The following is a 20,410-nucleotide window of genomic DNA, read 5'->3' on the forward strand; positions in this document are numbered from 1 at the left end:
GCCGGATTGTGGCAAGATTTATGAAAAAAATCTGTATACATTTTAAGTTTTCTAGTAATAATGTCAGATGAAGCGTTCCAAACCCAAAAGAATGAGCCCTCTAGTGTATCTCTCCTTTGCCTTGAACAGGCTGTGTGCTGCAAAATGTGCTGCAATTCGGTCCCGAATTTCCCGCGCTGGGCTGCGGATGTGACGTCACATGACGCTGCATGTGCGTTCTCCCCGTTCTCCCGTGCCGGCTTCACTGTTGGCTGCAGTACCCCCAACGGCCGTCGTGGTGAAGGGTGGCGCTAGAGAGTCTCATTTCTTAAAAGGAGCCTCAAGCTCCTTTAAGTTTTTAAAATATATATATACATGTCCCAAAAATGTCAGATAACTAGTACAGTCACTGAATATATGGGAATTATAAACGCAGCATGCAATGAATTAAACTAAAAATATATTTTTCAAAAAGGCTGCTGTCGTTTGTTGGTGCCCAATTCCATCCCCATTTCACTCTGGCCAAATCCGAAGTGGAAAAATGCTTCTTAATAACTGATAAACCATGCATGATACTCACTGAACAGAGATTGTGGGGAAAAAAGGCATATTTCTCGCAAATCAAACCACACTTTTAAATGGAAATATATGCATTTTTTTAAAAAGAGGAATGAGGAAACCGCTCGCGGGCTCTGAGCGTCAAGTATAGCCGCAGACAGAATTACATTGGAGTCAATAGGAGCCTAACCCTAACCCTAACCCTACCCTTCTGCGTCTGAAAGAGACGCAGAAGGGTACCTTTTGCGTCAGTAGGTGTCGCCAAAGGTTCGTGACCGTTCATCGGATTTCGACGCATTCGGAGTGAGACTGTGTTGGAGAGGTGGGTAAACGACCCCACTCAGTGGCCAGAGGTTCATACCTCAGATATTTATAAATACCTCATTGAATCTCCAGATAATGTATGTATGACATCTATCACTTCCTCTATCAATATATACATGCATACATGCATACATGCATACATGCATACATGCATACATGCATACATGCATACAAAAATAAATAAATAAATAAATAAATAAATAAATAAAAATAAATAAATATATATATATATATATATATATATATATATATATATATATATATATATATATATATATATATATATATATATATATATATATATATATATATATATCCAGTACTCGAGTTGTAAAAAAAATATCAGGGGGGGTGGTGGATTTTATCATATGGGGACAGATAATTTGTGCTGATTACAAGTGATATAATATATTACAAATAATAGCACTGACCAACACACCTGCAGAAATACTGCAGGAATGACATAGCAGCAGTTAAATGCAGCCTTCTGTAAGCTTTAAATATCCACTGGGCTTACATCAAATACATCAAAACACAACAATAAAAAACAGTTTTCTGAACTTATCAATATGACTCTGTCCTTCACAGGATAAGTAAAATGGATCACTGCAAAAACTCTAAATCTTAACAAGAATATTTGTCTTATTTCTAATTAAAATGTCTCATTTTATTAAAAAAATCTCATTACACTTAAAACAAGACTCATCACTGGAAAAACAATTTTCACCGGTTTCAAGTAGATTTTCACTTGAAATAAGTAGAAAAATCTGCCAGTGGAACAAGATTTTTTTTGCTTGTAATAAGAAGATAAATCTTGTCCCATTGGCAGATTTTCCTACTTATTTCAAGTGAAAATTTACTTGAAACAGGTGAAAATTGTCAAATAAGTTATTTTTCTGGTGTTATTTTTCTGGTGATGACTCTAAATATTGAAATAGCAGTAAGACCACATTCATTGATGAAATTACATACTGTAAGGGATGATTTTGACCCCCACCCCCCCTCAACTCAAGTACTGTATGTATATGTATATGTATATATATATATATATATATATATATATATATATATATATATATATATGTGTATATACACAATTTTAATAAATGTATTAAAATGAACATATCGGTCTATTGAATTTCATTTAATTTTATTATTAACAAAGTCCTTCTCTCTGTCGAGTCGCTCTCTCTCCATCTTCTCCTCCTTGTCCATACGCTCTCTCTGCATCTATTTATTTCAGCTCCCGGACAAATTCTCTGTCAAAACACAGCAGTGAAAAATAGTTATTTCATGAAAATACAACGAACTACCGATATATAACGTTGTCATAACACTTAAATCACTTTTATTTACCTAGCAAGCACGCTAAGATAACTAACAAAAACCTAACATACTATTAAAAACCTAATTTTAATCCTTTTTGGGCAGCATTTCGCCGCCCACTGAAGAGGCTTTGTCGGCGGATCGCCAGATTATCAGCGCGTCGGTGTCTGCTCTGTCTCTAATAACAACAAATAGATTTTAAACACAAGGCCTGATCACATTGATTCCAAAACCTAAAAAAGACCATCTTCTTATTGATAATTGGCGACCCATTTCGTTACTTAACACTGATTACAAGGTATTTGCTTCAATACTTGCCAAACGACTTAAAAATGTTTTAGACCCAATTATTGATGAGACCCAATCAGGATTCATGAGAAAAAGACATAGCCTATCTCTAATAATATTAGACTTGTTTTAGATTTAATTGATTACTCTTCTCTGTGTGCTGATGACAGTTTTATCTTATTCCTTGATTTCTACAAGGCATTTGACACCATTGAACATAAGTTTTTATTTCAGACAATTGAATATTTTGGATTCTGTGATTTTCTTTATAAAGCTGTTAAAACTTTGTACTTCAAAGGTAACAGCTCCATCAGACTAAAAAGCGGGACCTCCCCGAGATTTGATTTACAGCGGGGAATTCGACAGGGCTGTCCCGCCTCCCCTTATCTATTTATCCTTTGCACTCAACTACTCTCTATTCACATTAAAAATAGCTTATTAAAAGGTATCTCTATTGCAGGCAGAGAAATTATAATCAGTCAGTTGGCAGACGATACCACATTATTCTTAAAAAATGCTTCACAGGTTCCCATTGCTATCCACACAATAGATGCATTTTCTGCAGCTTCTGCTGGTCTTGCCTTAAACCTGAAGAAATGTGAGTTATTCCCTCTTAAAAACAGCGACGTTTCAGTGATTTACAATATACCTGTTAAAAACAAAATCACCTACCTAGGGATTACCATTGTAAAAAATCAGACAGATAGATGCTCTGAGAATTTTAATGTGATTATTGATAAGACAAGGGAAAAGCTAAACCAATGGCTTCAAAGAGATTTATCTCTAAAAGGTCGAATACTACTAACAAAGGCAGAAGGATTATCTCGTCTTACTTATGCAGCTATTCCCTTGTCTGTCGACAAAAAAATCTGTAATGCCATTTATTCTGTCCCTGATACGTGTATCATCTACGACAGATAGCTAACAGACAGGATTCAGAGAAAGTCGAACACAGTTTCTCTTCTTTCCATTCTTTATGTAAAACTGAAATAAACAAATTAACAAAGCTTTAGTTACAAAAAATATACAGCATAAATGAATTTACATTGCTTACGTACACCTGTTACGACAAGAAGCTACATTTAGCTTGGCTTAGTATTTTTAACAAACTAAACATATGAATTTCAAGTAATATATAAGTATATAAATTTCCCCAAAACATTAAAAGGTGATGAACTTACAAGCAAAGAGTCTCCAAGGCACAAACGCGAAGAAAAGAGGAGAGAAGCTGTCTCTCTGACCGCATGGAGAGCTTTTCCTGGCTGACTGAGTCACATGATCTGAACTAACCACTCAGAAACGCTTAACTTACACTACTAAACTACCACCAGGTGGTGCAAAAGAGAAATAATTTGAGGCCACAGAATGTGTGCCATGACACTCCCCGCTTGGTATTAATTATATACCACTATGTAACTAACTAAGAACATAGGAATGTCTACTAAAATGCACCAAAATATCAGCAAGGCGACATAAGGAGAACTGTTTCTGAAACAGGTCTGAGGAATGTCTTGATTGTCCCATGTTTTGCGACCCTCAACTCAATTTTTCTGACTTTCCCATCGCTACCAGGAAATGTCTTGGTCACAAGTGCCATCGGCCAGTCATTGCGCTTGTCTTGAGAATCTTTAAGAAGGACAACGTCACCCTCCTTCAGGTTTGGTCTGTCCTCTTGCCATTTCCTTCGGCTCTGAAGCGTTGCCAAGTGTTCACGCCTCCATCTACTCCAGAAAATGTCAGCAAGATGCTGCACCTGCCTCCATTGTTGTTTGTACAGATCAGATTCCTTGAAGTTGCCTGGGGGAGGAGAGAGAGTGCAGACCTTTTGAGTTAGGAGCATGGCTGGCGTCAACAAGAAAGGTGACTCTGGGTCCGTCGAGATAGGAATTAGAGGCCTTGAATTGACGATTCCAGTGACCTCTGCCATCAGGGTAGAAAGCACATCATGTGTCAAACGAGAGGGACTGTTCTGTTGTAGCATAGAATCAAGTATGCGTCTTGAGACACCTATCATCCGCTCCCAGGCTCCTCCCATGTGGGATGCATGAGGTGGATTGAAGACCCATGAACAGCCCTCTTCGCCAAGGTACTTCCTTACTCTGTGGTCATGGGGGACGGTCAGCAGAATTTCCAGGTCTTTGCAAGCCCCTGTGAAATTAGTCCCACAATCTGAGCGTATCTGCTTGGCGGGTCCTCTCAGAGCAAAAAAACGTCTTAAGGCATTTATGAAGGTGGAGGAGTCCATGCAGTCAATCAACTCAATATGTATGGCACGAGAGCTCATACAGGTAAAGAGAACAGCCCATCTCTTACTTTGCAACTGCCCTCCTCGCGTACGTCTTGCAACAACTGTCCAAGGACCAAACACGTCCAGTCCTACATACGTGAATGGTGGTTCGGTGGACAGGCGATCGATGGGTAAGTCTGCCATCTTCTGCTCGGTTGCCTTTCCACGAAGCTTGTTGCATTTCACACATTTGGGAATAATGCTGTTGATACGCTTCCTGACACCAACAATCCAATACCCTGCAGTGCGAACAGCAGCTTCAGTAAACACTCGACCTTGATGCTTTACTCTGTCATGATAGTGTTCCACAAGAAGCTTTGCGACATAGCTGCTGCCTGGAATAAGCACAGGGAACTTTTCTTTGAAGTCCAACGCAGCATGCTTAAGCCGACCTCCTATCCTGAGGAGGTCTCCATCATCCAAGTAAGGGTCCAGTTTCTTCAGAACACTGTTCTTTGGAATGTCTTTTCCGCTAGCAATACAAGCATGCTCTTCTCCATAAGCTTCTCTTTGCACACTTTTGATTATGACAGTCTCTGCTTGTTGCAGTTCTTCCACGGTACAAGGTTTTGTACAGTGGTGCCATGATTTGCAGGTTCTGTCCTGAACGTCAGCCTTATAAGACTTGGCAACATGTATTAGTGAAGCTGTGGCTCTCACTAATGACTTCCACGAAGAGAAACGCTCAAAGCGTTGAGATCCTAGGAGGAGACTCTGAGTAGATAGAGTGGTGGAGAATGAACGAACTTCTACATCCAAGTCCGGATCAACAAGGTCAAACTTGTCCTCTTCCAAAGGAGGTTCTTTTCCAGTTTGTGATAGGAATGCAGGTCCTGTTAGCCAGGTGGTGGAGCTTAACTGAGCTGCTGGTACAGAGCGAGTGGCATGGTCTGCAGGGTTATGCTTTGTAGAAACATAATGCCATTGTGTTGGGCTTGAGACCTTCCTGATGCGCTGCACTCGATTGCTGACGTACACGTAGAATCGCCTTGTCTGGTTATGGATATAACCAAGCACGACTCAGCTGTCGGTGTAAAACTCCACAGCATCTGGGATGAGATCCAATTCACTTATGACTATCTCCGCTATCTCTGCAGCTAGAACAGCAGCTCCCAGTTCCAGTCTGGGAATAGTGTGAGCAGCTTGTGGAGCTAGCTTCGCTTTACCAAGAACAAATCCAACATGACATGTCCCTTCTCTGTCGATGACACGGAGGTACACTACTGCTGCAACTGCTTTGACAGAAGCGTCCGAGAAAATGTGAAGCTCCTTTCTCAGGGCTGTAGAGAGAGTGGAGGGAGCATATGGCCTGGGAATCTCCAACTGTTCAAGATCATGGAGAGATTTCCTCCAGGTGTTCCATTGTTCTTCCTTTTCCTCAGGAAGAGGGGAATCCCAGTCAAGAGCCTCACTTGATAATTCGCGTAGCAGGAACTTTCCTTGGATGCTGATGGGCGCGACGAACCCGAGCGGATCAAAGAACCTGTTGACGGTGGCAAGTATTCCTCTACGTGTAAACGGCTTCTCTGTGTCAGCTACGCAGAAGGTAAACACATCTTTCTTCAGATCCCAGCTAAGTCAGAGGCTGCGTTGGATAGGAGCAGGATCTTTCTCCAGGTCGAGGTCCTTGAGTCCTTTAGCACGATCGTCAATGGGGAACGCTTCCATTACCTCCTTACTGTTAGAGGCAAACTTATGAAGTCTCAGGTTCGAGTCAGCAAGCATCTCCTGTGTTCGTGCTAACAGGTCGATAGCCTCAGTAGCTGTGGGCACTGACAGAAGTCCATCGTCAACATAAAACTCTCTGTCAACAAAGTGTTTAGCATCTGAGCCATAGTCCTCTTCACCATGAGCAGCCGCACGTCGGAGACCATAAATGGCCACAGCAGGGGACGGACTGTTACCAAACACGTGCACCCTCATGCGGTACTCGATGATCTCTTTGCTGGTGTCATTGTCTTTAAACCATAGAAAGCGGAGAAAATCTCTGCTGTCCTCCCTGACGATGAAACTGTGGAACATCTGCTCGATGTCTGCGGTTACGGCGACCAATTCTCGTCTGAAACGTAACAGAACTCCCAGTAGACTGTTGTTTAAGTCTGGGCCAGAAAGCAGAACATCGTTCAGAGAGATGCCTTGTTTTTGTGCACTAGAATCGAACACAACTCTGATCTGACCTGGCTTCTGAGGGTGGTAAACCCCGAAGATCGGTAGGTACCAACACTCCTGACCCTCTTGCAGGGAAGGGGTTACCTCAGCATGGTCACGATCAAAAATGTTCTGCATGTAGTTGACGAAGTGAGTTTTCATCTCAGGCTTCTTCTCCAGAGTGCATAGTAAGGATGTTAAACGTGTCAACACCTGGTCTCTATTGTTGGGGAGCCGCTTTCGTGGTGTCTTGAATGGGAGCGGTGCCACCCAACTGTTGCTGTCATCTATGAACATCTCTCTATTCATGATTTCCAAGAAGTGTCTGTCTTCAATAGACGGTCCAACTTTATCGTCGTTCTTTGACCTTTCAAAGATGGCACTCCCTATGGCACAGCTGTCGAAGGTGAGAGTGTCGCATTCAAGAGAAACTTCAGGCGGAGGTTCAACGCTGAACTTCTCCTTGACACAGAACCGGTTGGGACATGGAGGGAAAAGAGAAGGACGTCCATTTTCTAGTACCGTATTTTCGCGACCATAAGGCGCAACTTTTTTTTTTTTTTTTTTTTTTTAAATGTGCCGGGCGCCTTAAGAAACGGTGCGCCGTGTCTATTACCTGAATTACGGTAATGTCAGGTCGGCCACCATGAGAAGGTAAAAAGAGAAGGGGGCGGGTGAAGCTGAATGAGACCATCCACTGAGCTGTTTAATGCGAAACAGATGATGAAGACTTTTAAGGATTTGCTTGATGTGTAAAGTGAAATAAAATACAATCAAACTAAGTTTTGCTCCGCTCTATTTAAATAAGCACACTTGTGTGTGAGTGTTCTGCAGCGCGTGTGTTTTGCATGTCGGGAACCGATGCAGCAGCGCGGTGATGCGCGCTGCTGCAGCCGACTTCCTGGTTCCCCAAGCGGGTCCGATGACCTGGTTCCCGGCCGCTTTAAGAGCAGAGATTTCTGGGGTCTGTCTCAGGTCAGATCAGCTTCACTCTCCGAGATTTGCAGCCAAATCTGTCGGTTACAAACCCGGTACCGGATCCCGACATGCGCGTGTGTGTATTCGCGGCGCGACACACAGATTCTCATGTAGCCTATGTGGTGCTGGACTGGCGCAGCTGATGGACAGAAACTTATGGTGATTTTTAAAAGAAAAACTTTGCATAAGACGTTAAGGGGGGGGGGGGGGGGGGGCGGACCGGGACCGGGACTGGGACCCGGTCCGCCGCGGGACCAGCGCGGGGGGGGGCGGACCGGGACCCGGGACCCTGTCCAGCGCGAGGGAGCAAACGGGGAGCGGGACCCGGGACCGCCGCGGTCGGGATTTTTAAAAGAAAAGCGTTCCCTAAAGAGACTTTTCCAGCCAGAGTGAAATGAAAAGGGCTGGATGGATGAGGAGATGATCAGTGGCTGAGACAGGTTTGTGCAGCAACCCGGTGGTTTTTTTAAATTCTTTAATGCAGAAACAGAATATGAACCTTTGAAGGATTTGATTGATGTGAAAAGTGAAATAAAATATCAAACTAAGTTTTGCTTCTGCTGTATTTTTAGCGCGTGTGTTTTGCAACGCGTGTGTGTGCAGCTCCGTCTCCGTAGACGGCGCCTTTTGGGTCGGTGTGCCATATGTGTGTTTTAAAACCAAAAATGACACACAAAACTGAGGGTGCGCCTTTCCACACAGTGCGCCATATGGTCGCGAAAATACGGTACATGGGTGCGGTAGGTACTTACAGCTGCAGACTTGTGCACTGATCCTAGGCAGATGTCTCCTACCACAACCCAACCCAGATCAAGTCTGTGTGCATAGGGGGTGTTGTGGGGTCCATTCCGCTTCTCTCGCACTTTATGGAGCTGAAGGATGTCACGACCCAAGAGAATGAGAATCTGGGCTTCTGGGTCCAGTGGAGGAATGCAATGAGCAATAGGTTTTAGGTGAGCATACACCTGCGCTGCCTCTTGAGTCGGTATTTCTGTCCGGTTATCTGGCACGTCATTACATTCAATCAGAGTTGGCAGTTTTACCTTTGTCGATCCATCTAGGGACTCCACTATGAACCCTGTGGCCCTCCTGCCTGTGGTTTCTATCACGCCTGCACAGGTACGGAGTGTGTATGCTGAGCTTACTCCTTCGATGTTCAACAGGTCGAAGAACTCGGTTCTGCAGAGTGAGCGATTACTCTGTTCATCTAAAATTATGTAAAGCTTCACTGCTTTCTCTGGGCTGCCTTCTGGATACACTTTAGCTAGGCAGATCTTCGAGCACGACCTTGAGCCTCTCTCATCTCCACAGACGTCAGTACATTTAGAAGTAACATCAGGTTGAGCAGCCTCGGTCTCTCCCTCCCCGCCTTGCTCGATTGGTGTTAAAGGGGGTGGTCCCGGATGAAGAGCTGCGATGTGAGTGTCACTATTACATTCCTTACATCTGATTGCTATGTTGCAATTCCTGGCCAGATGAGTGGTTGTAGCACAGCATCTGAAGCAGATGCCATTTTCTTTTAAGAAAGTCTTACGTTCCTGTAGGAGTTTGTTCCCAAACCCTCGGCAGCATCTGAGAGGATGGGGTTTCTTATGTAGAGGGCATTTTTTGTCAACATCATCTAAATGACCGCTTGAACCTCTTGTCTGACTCGCAGTCTCTGGTAAGACTTCCGTCTTGTGGGTATAGACTGAGCTTTTCACTTGTCTTTTTACAGGCTGCTCCATTTTTGTCAGACCTGTCCTGTCTGGTCCTGATGAAAGAGCAAAACTTGGGTCGTTGCGTGTCCGTGCCTCTCTGCTGACAAAGTCACAGAAGAATGAAAATGGAGGAAAGGCTACTTTACGTAGAGTTTTGTACTGAGAACCTTGAGCCATCCACTTCTCTTGAAGACCATAAGGTAGCTTATCTACAATAGGCGCTACGCCGCGAGCTGTGTCTAGATAAGCGAGTCCTGGCAAGAAACCTTCATATTTAGCAGACTCCACTTCCTGTAGAAGATCTCCAAGCTCACGGAGTTTGTTGGCATCTTTATTACTTATCCTTGGAAAGTTGTCGATCCTGTCAAAGAGAGACTTTTCTATTACCTCAGGAGAGCCATAGCAGTCTTCCAAGCGCTCCCACACCTTTACTAGGCCTTTAGTTGGATCTCCTACATGCACGGCTCGAATCCTCCTCACGTGACGTGCTGAATGCTCACCCAACCATTTTGATAGAAGTTCTAGCTGCTCACTAGCTGATAATTGCAACCCGTCTATGGTGTTCATGTAGGAGGATTTCCACGCCCAATAGCTCTCAGGACGATCATCAAACTTGGTAAGTCCTGAGGTAATAAGCTCACGTCGTGCTAAGTACCTAGCAACATCACCCACATTGTTATCTCCAGTGAGTAGTGTTTTTGGAGCAATAGGTGAAAAAGTGAATGGAGGTGCCGGTGAGATGGGATGAGGCGCTGGTGTTAACTTTTGAGGTTGCTGTACTTCCTCATTATTAAGCATTTCGGTAAGAGCTGTAACATTTTGAGCTGTAAGGCGATTCTGCCTCGTTGGTGTTTCAGGTCTGAGTACATGGATAATAGGTTCTACTGGTTGATATGGCTCAGCCTCTACAGGAGTCGTTAATCCCAGCTGGGACTGGCTCTTTATGTAGTCGCGGATGCGTTCGGAGATGTCACCTGAATCTGAGTTCTCTCCATGATCGCTTCCTGCTGCTGCCTCTAGCACCTCTGTCTCAGCGATGGCTGCGGCCACTTCTCCATCATGCTTTAGTGTTGCTTCCATACGAGCCTCTGTCACTTTGAGTTTAGCTTTTTCAATCATAATTTCAGATTCCTTCTTGATGAACTCGGCCTTGGCTCGGGCTGCCTCTAGCTTGGCACGGGCCTTGGCAGCAGCGGTGCTAGCTGATGAGCTGCTTGATCCACGTGATGAAGCTGAGGCTCTGGATCTGGTCTTGAGAGTTTCATTTTGCTCCTTTGCATCTTCACCCTTTAATGCTTTCTCCGACATCATGTATTGCCGTTGCCTACCAGGCGTATGGAGCGTGATGATGTGTGAGGAATACTTGAGGTGAAGCTTGCTTTCTTGAGCTGTTGTGCCCGCTGTAGCGTTGCTTTTTTACTATTCTGTCCCTGATACGTGTATCATCTATGCACCACTGACAGATAGCTAACAGACAGGATTCAGAGAAAGTCGAACACAGTTTCTCTTCTTTCCATTCTTTATGTAAAACTGAAATAAACAAATTAACAAAGCTTTAGTTACAAAAAATATACAGCATAAATGAATTTACATTGCTTACGTACACCTGTTACGACAAGAAGCTACATTTAGCTTGGCTTAGTATTTTTAACAAACTAAACATATGAATTTCAAGTAATATATAAGTATATAAATTTCCCCAAAACATTAAAAGGTGATGAACTTACAAGCAAAGAGTCTCCAAGGCACAAACGCGAAGAAAAGAGGAGAGAAGCTGTCTCTCTGACCGCATGGAGAGCTTTTCCTGGCTGACTGAGTCACATGATCTGAACTAACCACTCAGAAACGCTTAACTTACACTACTAAACTACCACCAGGTGGTGCAAAAGAGAAATAATTTGAGGCCACAGAATGTGTGCCATGACACCATTGACAAGTTATTATTTAATTTTATTTGGAAAAACAAGACGCATTATGTAAAAAAGTCTGTTATTATGAACACTTATGATTCTGGTGGTCTAAATTTTCTTGACTTTACCACCCTCAACAACACCTTTAAAGTTAACTGGATAAAGCAGTTCCTACATAATCCTACGTCCACTTGGAATTTTATACCCAAATTTATTTTTTCTACCATTGGAGGTCTTGAATATGTGTTATGTGACTATAAAATAGAAAAACTTCCCTTAAAAACTTCCCTTGACCTTCTTATGGCCTCAGATAAGGGATTAGTGTCCATATTGGTTTTACTGGACCTCAGTGCTGCTTTTGACACTGTTGATCATGGCATTTTACTGCACAGGTTAGAGCATGTTGTTGGGATTAAAGGGACAGCTCTACGTTGGTTTAATCATATCTATCTGACAGGTTCCAGTTTGTTCATGTACATGAGGTTTCTTCAGAACAGTCAAGGGTCTGTTATGGTGTTCCGCAGGGTTCAGTGCTAGGGCCAATCTTGTTTAGTTTATACATGCAGCCGTTGGGAAGTATAATCCAGAATCACGGCATACACTTTCATTGCTATGCTGATGATACGCAGCTCTATTTGTCTATGAAGCCGGATGAGACAGAACCGTTGGTTAAACTTCAGGCATGTCTTAGGGACATCAAGGACTGGATGTCCAGAAATTTCTTGCTTCTAAATTCAGATAAAACAGAGGTTATCATTCTTGGTCCAGAGCATTTTAGGAAGGGACTAGATGGTGTTGTGATGGCTTCCAGTGCAACTGTGAGAAACCTTGGTGTTGTTTTCGATCAGGATTTGTCGTTTAAACCATATGTTAATCAGGTTTGTAAAATAGCGTTTTTCCATCTCCGTAATATTGCAAAAATTAGGAAAATCCTCTCGCAGAGGGATGCAGAAAAACTAGTTCATGCGTTTGTATCTTCTAGACTGGATTACTGTAATGTGTTGTTAGCAGGATGTCCAAGTAATTTGCTGAATAGGCTCCAGCTGATCCAGAATGCAGCAGCACGAGTGCTGACAGGAATCAGCAGGAGAGACCACGTCTCTCCAGTGTTAGCGTCGCTCCATTGGCTACCTGTAAAATTCAGAATTCAATTTAAAATTTTATTACCTGCATATAAAGCCCAAAACGGCTTAGCTCCGCAGTATTTACAAGATTTGATAGTGCCTTATGTTCCCGGCCGAGCTCTCCGCTCCCAGGGTGCAGGTTTACTCGTAGTTCCTAGAGTATCTAAATGTAGATTTGGAGGGCGGGCGTTCTGCTATCAGGCACCATTACTTTGGAACCAACTTCCAATCTGGGTTAAGGAGGCTGACACCACCTCCACCTTTAAAACTAAACTTAAAACCTTTCTGTTTAGTAAAGCCTATAGTTAGTGTTTAGTAAACCTCTAGCTGGTGTTGGTAAATCTCTAGGTAGTGTAAACTCTAGTGTGTTAGAGTCAGTAGTCATAGTCGAAGCTATAGAACAAAACTATAATAGTTAGTCTCAAATATAGCTTTGCGGTAGATATGCTGCTACAGGCTTATGCTGCAGGGGGGCACCGACATGATCCGCTGGGCGGTGCCTCTCACCCTTCTTCTCCTCTCCTTTTCCCTGCCTCTCTTCTCCATTACCATTTTTTTAATTATAAATATCTCATAGCTATCATTTTTGTCCATCGTTCCTGTAGTTTCCTGTGCCGGCCCCCCTTTTTTTTCTCTTTTGTGTATGTTTGCAGGCTGGAGCCTCGGGAGCTGCGTTCTGGCCTGTGTTTGGCCCTCCCCCCCATTCCCGGTCATCCCGTTGCTGCTTCCACCTGCCTACGTGGATGTCTGCTGTTGCTGCTTCCGCCTGCCTGCACCCCCCCCCCTCTGGTCATCCCGCTGCTGCTTCCACATGACTGTTGTGTGCTGCTGACGCCCCCCCCCCCCACCTCTGGTCATCCCGCTGCTGCTTCCACCGGCCTGCTGTGTGCTGTTGACGTCCCTGACTCCCCCAGTCTGGCCTTCGGCAGGAGGGTCCCCCCTTATGAGCCTGGTCCTGCTCAAGGTTTCTTCCCTCCTAAAGGGGAGTTTTTCCTTGCCACTGTTTGGCTTAAGGCTTTTCTCCCACTATGGGAGTTTTTACCTGCCATTGTTTATATAATAATTGCTCGGGGGTTTATGTTTATGTTTATGTTCATGTTCATGTTCATGTTCTGGATCTCTGGAAAGCGTCTAGAGACAACATCTGTTGTATTAGACGCTATATAAATAAAATTGAATTGAATTGAATTGAATTAACTTTGTCAAACTTTCATAAACAAATGTTGTTAGCATGGTCCTTAATCTATAAGCACAATTTCTCTCCACATAGATGCTTTATTTGGAACAATCAACAAATCAAATATAAAAATAAATCCCTATTTCTTAACTCATGGTTCAACAACAACATTATTTTAGTTACCCAACTGCTTAATGAAAATGGTAATCTGCTAAATTACACTGAATTCCTTACAGTTTATGGTGTTCCTGTGACCCCAAAAGACTTTGCAGTTGTAATGGATGCTGTTCCGTCTGGTATTCTAAATCTATTAAGGGGCGCTGGTAAACCAGTCTGTCCTCCCTTAGATCCTATATTAACACCAGTGGGGCGAGATCTCTTTTTCAGACTGACATCACCTCTACTCCATATGTTGTTCCGTACTGGTCTAATATTGTTCCTGGACTGAATTGGATCCATATATGGAACCTTCCATACAAATATCTAATTACAAATAAAGTTAGAGAAGTGTCTTACAAACTAATTCATAGATATTACCCAGCCAAACATTATTTGTTAAAATTTAAGAAAGATTTGTGTGTGAATTGCTCCCTGTGTGAATCTGAACCTGAAACTGTAATACACTTATTTTGGCTCTGTAACTCTACTGCCATCTTCTGGAGAGAAGTAACCCGTTACATCACCTTGAAGATTGACTGATTTTTCTTTAGATTGGAACAATGTACTTTTTGGTGTCCACGATGTCAAAAGTAAGAAACAGAAAGAACTGTATGTCATAAACTTGATAATAATATTAGGGAAGTATCACATACACAAAGGTAAATTTACTCGCTCGAAACCATGCTTTATTGCATTCCAAAAGGAAACTGAACAGTACATACAAAGTATTTGTGAGTCGAATAACAAGAAAGCTATGAAAACTTGTGATTTGTGCACCTTGTTTTCTGTATTTATTTAGCAGCCTACCCCCTGGCTGATGTTCTGATGTTTGATATTTCATTGATAAGACTTGCTTTTGTATTGTTTGATTGTTTGTTCTGTTAATAAAGAACTGAAAAAAAACAAAAAAAAACAAACAAATAGATTTTAAGTTATATATTGTTTTCTTCTTGACAGCTTTCTATCGTTAACAGTAACGTTACTTTAGCTGACTTAACGTTACGTTATCGCTTTGTATTAACGTTATTAGGACAAATATGACAAGTTCTACATTCATTACAAATAGGCAACGTAGCTTTGTCACAATTTTTAATCGTTGTCCTTGCACTAAATTGAATTAAAAAGGTTATATATTAAAGTTACTTACATTTATATTCCTCCTTCTCCACGGTGCAACTAGTCCTTTCTGCCATCACAAAATTGTGCTGTCTGATCGCCGCTGTTTTGTCCTGCACTTGTGTTTTCTCTCAATAAAGCTTTGACAAAAAAAAAAGCGCTGTCCGCCCCCGGGTCTCGCACTCAGAAGGCACGCCGATTTTTCAACCCAGAAAAATGCTCTGGGTTTTTCTAACCCAGAGCATCATGGGAGGTGACTCAACTGCGCATGCTCTATGGGCCGCATAAAGCGGAAGTAAACCCGGAAGTCAGGAATTTTTTCGGCTTTTTATAATGGATCCATGATGCCAGCCCCCCAGTCTCGCGCTCAGAAGGTGTGCCGATTTTTTCCAGTGTCCAGCCGCGGTACTGCAACAAAAATCCCATGGGGCCCAGAAAGCTTTTTTCCCATAGACCGCAATAGTGAAAGAGAAGCCTCTAAAACTGTTCACAGGACACCTCCAGCTGTAATCACCGGCAATTACTAATCTTTGTATTCTATATTTTTAAGTCATGGACTTTATATCCGTCAAAAATGTTTTATAACGGCCAGAAAAGTCAAAGAAAAGTCTCTTTCTGGGCGTGACGTCACGGCTGACGTCACAGCCGTGTCCTGCATTCCACGGATGTATTATATTAATATATATTATATAATTATATTATATTAATACATTAATAATATATGTAATACTATACATGTAATAATATACATGAATTAATATATTATATTAATACATATATGAATACTCATTGCCCCGGGGCATGATGGGAGGCCCCAGAGCATCATGGGAGGTGACTCAACTGCGCATGCTCTATGGGCCCGTGTATGCGGAAGTAAACCCGGAAGTCAGAGATTTTTTCGGCGTATGCGCTGGCTGAGCAGAATGCATTGAAATGAATGGGCGGCCATTTTCAATTTCCCATCCAGTTCTATAATACATCCATGCGTATGCGCTGGCTGAGCAAAATGCATTGAAATGAATGGGCAGCCATTTTTTGTGTCCCATCCAGTACTATAATACATCCATGATTCTAGTAGGCGAGCTAGACTGGTCTGATGCATGCTGCGGATTTTGTTCCAAATCAGTAAGACATCCGGGTATTTTTCGCACACTGCAGATTTTCTTATGTTCACATACAGCATACTACTTACTACATATTGGCCAAATCAGTATATACACTATACAGTATGCAAGTTCGGATACAGCCTAATTCTCTTAGCTTCTCATGTGGAATTCTTTACCATTCTTGCTTGATTAACGGCTTCAGTTGTTCAACAGTCCGGGGTCTTTGTCGTATTTTACGCTTCATAATGCGCCACACATTTTCAAAAGGGAGACAGGTCTGGACTGCAAGCGGGCCAGGGGAGAACCTGGACTCTCTTACTTCCAAGCCACGCTGTTGTAACACGTGCAGAATGTGGCTTGGCATTGTCTTGCTGAAATAAGCAGCGGCGTCCATGAAAAAGACGTGGCTTGGATGGCAGCATATGTTGCTCCAAAATCTGTATGTACTTTTCAGCATTTATGTTCCTTCACAGAAATGTAAGTCACCCCTGCCATGGGAACTAATGCACCCCCATGGGAACTAATGCACCCCCACAGATGCTGCTTTGGAACTCTGCGTTGATAACAGTCCGGATGGTTCCGCTTCCTCTTTGGTCCGGAGGACACGACGTCCAGTGTTTCCAAAAACTATTTGGAAAGTGGACTCATCAGACCTCAAAACACTTTTCCATTGTGCATCAGTCCATTTTACATGAGCTCGGCGTTTCTGGATGTTGTTCATAAACGGCTTTTGCTTTGCATGGTAGAGTTTTAACCCGCACTTACTGATGTAGTGACGAACTGTATTTACTGACAGTGGTTTTCTGAAGTTTTCCTGAACCCATTTGGTGAAATCCTTTACACACTCATGTGGGTTTTTTAAGGCAGTGCCGTCTGAGGGATCGAAGGTCAGGGTCATTCAGTCTTGGTTTCCGGCCGTGGCGCTTACGTGCAGTGATTTCACCAGATTCTCCGAACCTTTTGATGAAATTATGGACCGTAGATGTTGAAATCCCTAAATTCCTTGCAATTTTGCTTTGAGAAATGTTGTTCTTAAACTGTTCAACTATTTTCTCACGCAGTTGTGGACAAAAGCCCCATCCTTGCTTGTGAATGACTGAGCATGTTTGTGGAGGCTCCTTTTATACCCAATCATGGAACCCACCTTCTTTTTTGTTTTTGTAATTGCATTACAGAAAATCACAATATTCTAATTTTCTGAGACAGTCCTGTATGTTTCTTTTGTGACTTTGCTTTTAGATTAAACGTTAAGGATGCAAAGGATTTCAGTTAATATGTAAAATTATTTTATTTTGATGTGCTTGTCCAAAGGTTTTTTATTTATTCATCATGTTTTCTTCCTGTTTGACTTGCAGTTTTCAGCGGGTCAGGGACTACGGATGCCAATGAGCAGCCGTTCATTTCTGTGAGAACGTTGAACTGAACGCAACATATTTGCAAATAGAGAAATTGAACTTGTTCATTCTGCAGATAAACTGGAATTTGAACTGTTCAGATTATGCGAGTTTCAGCTTCACTGTTTAGGTCCAATTATTACGGAATAATCCTTATTTCACCAGCGGGCGGCGCGCACATTTAACCCTTGTACTGTCTTTGGGTCAAAATGACCTAATTCTCCTGTCCTTTCCTCCTGCTCTCTTCTTCCTTCTCCCTTCCTCTTTTCTCCCTTCCTTCTTTCTTTTCTCCCTTCCTTCCTTCCTTGTTTTCTCCCTTCCTTCCTTCTTTCCTCCCTTCCTTCCTTCCTTTTCTCCCATCCTCTCTTCCTTCCATCCTTCTTTTCTCCCTCCCTTCTTCCCTTCCTTCTTCCTTGACCCGAAGACGGCACAAGGGTTAAAATACTCGAGGCGATGACTTCACACTACATTACCCACAATGCAGTGCACACTAGCATAGCAACGGGACCAGCTCCATGGCAACGGTGGCCCGAGCCCGGTGCATCTTTACATGACCAGTGAAGAGAGAGACGTTGCAGACGCAGCATCAGCGAGACGTCAGATGATGATCCTTATCATTATCTGTGGGAATTTTACACATCGTCTCCCAAAGAGTCCGACGGTAGAAATCTAACCTTTCTGTGCAAGTTATGTCCACCTGAGAAAACAAGTCAGAGCGTCTGCCTCGTCAACTTCACATTGTAAACGTCATGTGGAGTTAAAGCAAACGTCCAGTGTGAGAAAATATCTGCAAGTCCTTGACAATCAAAAAAGTTCCCAGAAAGAGCAAGAAGACCCAACAGCCCCAAACGACCCCAGTCCCTCTGCTGCACCTTCAGGGGGAGGATTTACCTGCAAAAGGTAGAAACACTGATAATGGACTACATTGTTGAAGATTTACAGTCTCTGAATACAGTTAAAAAACCACTAGGAAATACATGATTGTATACAGTGAACAATTTTAGGATAGGGGGGCGTTTCATTCGAACTTCTCACCTAAAAATATTGAAATTAACTGAATTTGAACTTGTTCAAAGTTAAAATGGTTGAACTAGTTCATGAGAAGTAGGAACTTGTACAACACTGGTCTACGGTTGAACTTGGCTAAGACCTCAGACCACGTTACCAACGGCAGGTATTTCACATGCTGAGTGTCGCTACCATAGCAACCATCGAGCTACTCCACAGCTGAAATAACCCATCACAGTGTCAGGAGCCTATTTGACTTCAAACTGCAGTCCAGCGCCACCTTAAAAGCAACCCAGACACACCATACTACATGAAAATTCATTTAATCATGCTGGATAATTAAGTTAAAATACAATGAGATTCAATATAAACACTTTCATGGTTCTAATATACAATTAAACAAAAACAAAACTTGTTCATCACATAAAACACACAACAGATCATGAGAAAGTACCAGGCTGGACCAGTCGGGCTGTCAGACGTTTGGGTTGGAGCGGCAGTGAAAGCACCGTGTTCCTCCCACAGAACTGAGATCACACTCGCGTCATCACGCTGTGCACGGCCGGGAAAAACGTGTTCAGTGAGGGAGGTGTGAGGGGAAACATTCCTGTGAGTCGAACATTTGGAGATCAGAAAACAAAACAACAGTACAAGGATTTCCAAAGTGTGGACAATAATAAGGCTGAAGTGTCTGGGCCACAATCAGTGTTCATTTCACTCCACCTTTCATTAGTAAAACAAGCCATGTCCTTTAGGTTTTTTCCTTTTTAAAAAGCATCATTTAACCCCTGAAACACATTTTTTTGCATGATTCGGCATCCATGTTGCACATTTGGGAACACGGGTCTCATCTCTTTCCACAAAACCTTTGAACACATTTGGTAGTTTGAGACTCTGGTGGAGGACCGGTTTCTTTCCAAGACAGCAGAACTTAAAAACAAAACAAAAAAGAGCTGCTTGATAGCTCTTAAATAGACCTGAGTCTTACTCCGGGGAGAATGCGTGCTTTAAAACCGGAGCAGCCGGTCGCTCCAGATTACCAGGACGTGCCATCCGTCTGACGGAGCGCCCAACAAGTCATGAGTAGGCACGTTGGAATCCACTGTCACCGTGGTGACAGGCATCTCTGCGTGTCAAGAGTCAACATCCTTCTTTTTTAACACAAGTGAAATTTAGAATTACATTTGCCACCGTTGTTAATTTGAGTGATTTTCTTTAGACGGCGTTTAATACTTCCAGCTGGAGCCTGGGCGGTTCTAGTAGCGCGCGGCGTCATCGTAGGAGCTTACGTCCATGTCGAAGAACTCCTCCAGCTTCCATTGGAGCGTTTCAAACGTGGGCCGGTCCTTCTCGTTTTCTCTCCAACAGTCTTCCATGACAGCGTAGAGGATTTTGGGGCAGTTGGCGGGACACGACATCCGGTAGCCCTGCGTGATCTTCTGGGCCACCTGCATGTTCGTCAGGTCTACGAGAACAAGACAGTGAGTGAGTTAGGGGGAAATGTGAGACCAAAACATTTGCTTTGGAAGGTTTTTTTCTGATTGTTGCGCAGAACTTCACCTGGGTAAGGCATCTGGCCGAACGTCACGATCTCGTACAGCAAGACCCCGAAGGACCAGACGTCAGATTTGATGCTGAAGCGGTTCTCGTGCATGGCTTCAGGAGCCGTCCACTTAACAGGGAATTTAGTTCCTTCTTTAGCCTCATACACGTCTTCGTTTTCTTTCTAAAAGAAAAAGATAAAATAAAAGGCACATGTCACACAATCTGACAGCTTTAAACCTTCTTAGAAGTGAGTGGGAGACTGACTTTGATGAGGCAATCCCAG

General features: G+C 43.0%; 1 protein-coding gene across 1 annotated transcript in view; it reads right to left on the reverse strand.

The window, feature by feature from the left end:
• Positions 1–18,888: 18,888 nt before the first annotated feature.
• The window catches only part of frk (fyn-related Src family tyrosine kinase), a 35,707-nt gene continuing 34,185 nt past the window's right edge, over positions 18,889–20,410 (reverse strand). The window contains exons 7-8 of the mRNA XM_061707387.1: positions 20,143–20,308; positions 18,889–20,047 (exon numbers count right to left, since the gene is read on the reverse strand). Of these exons, the coding sequence (XP_061563371.1) occupies positions 19,839–20,047; positions 20,143–20,308 (375 nt within the window). The 3' untranslated portion in view covers positions 18,889–19,838. The remainder of the gene's footprint in view (positions 20,048–20,142; positions 20,309–20,410) is intronic.

Source organism: Cololabis saira, chromosome 18 (assembly GCF_033807715.1).
Source record: "Cololabis saira isolate AMF1-May2022 chromosome 18, fColSai1.1, whole genome shotgun sequence".
NCBI lineage: Eukaryota > Metazoa > Chordata > Actinopteri > Beloniformes > Belonidae > Cololabis > Cololabis saira.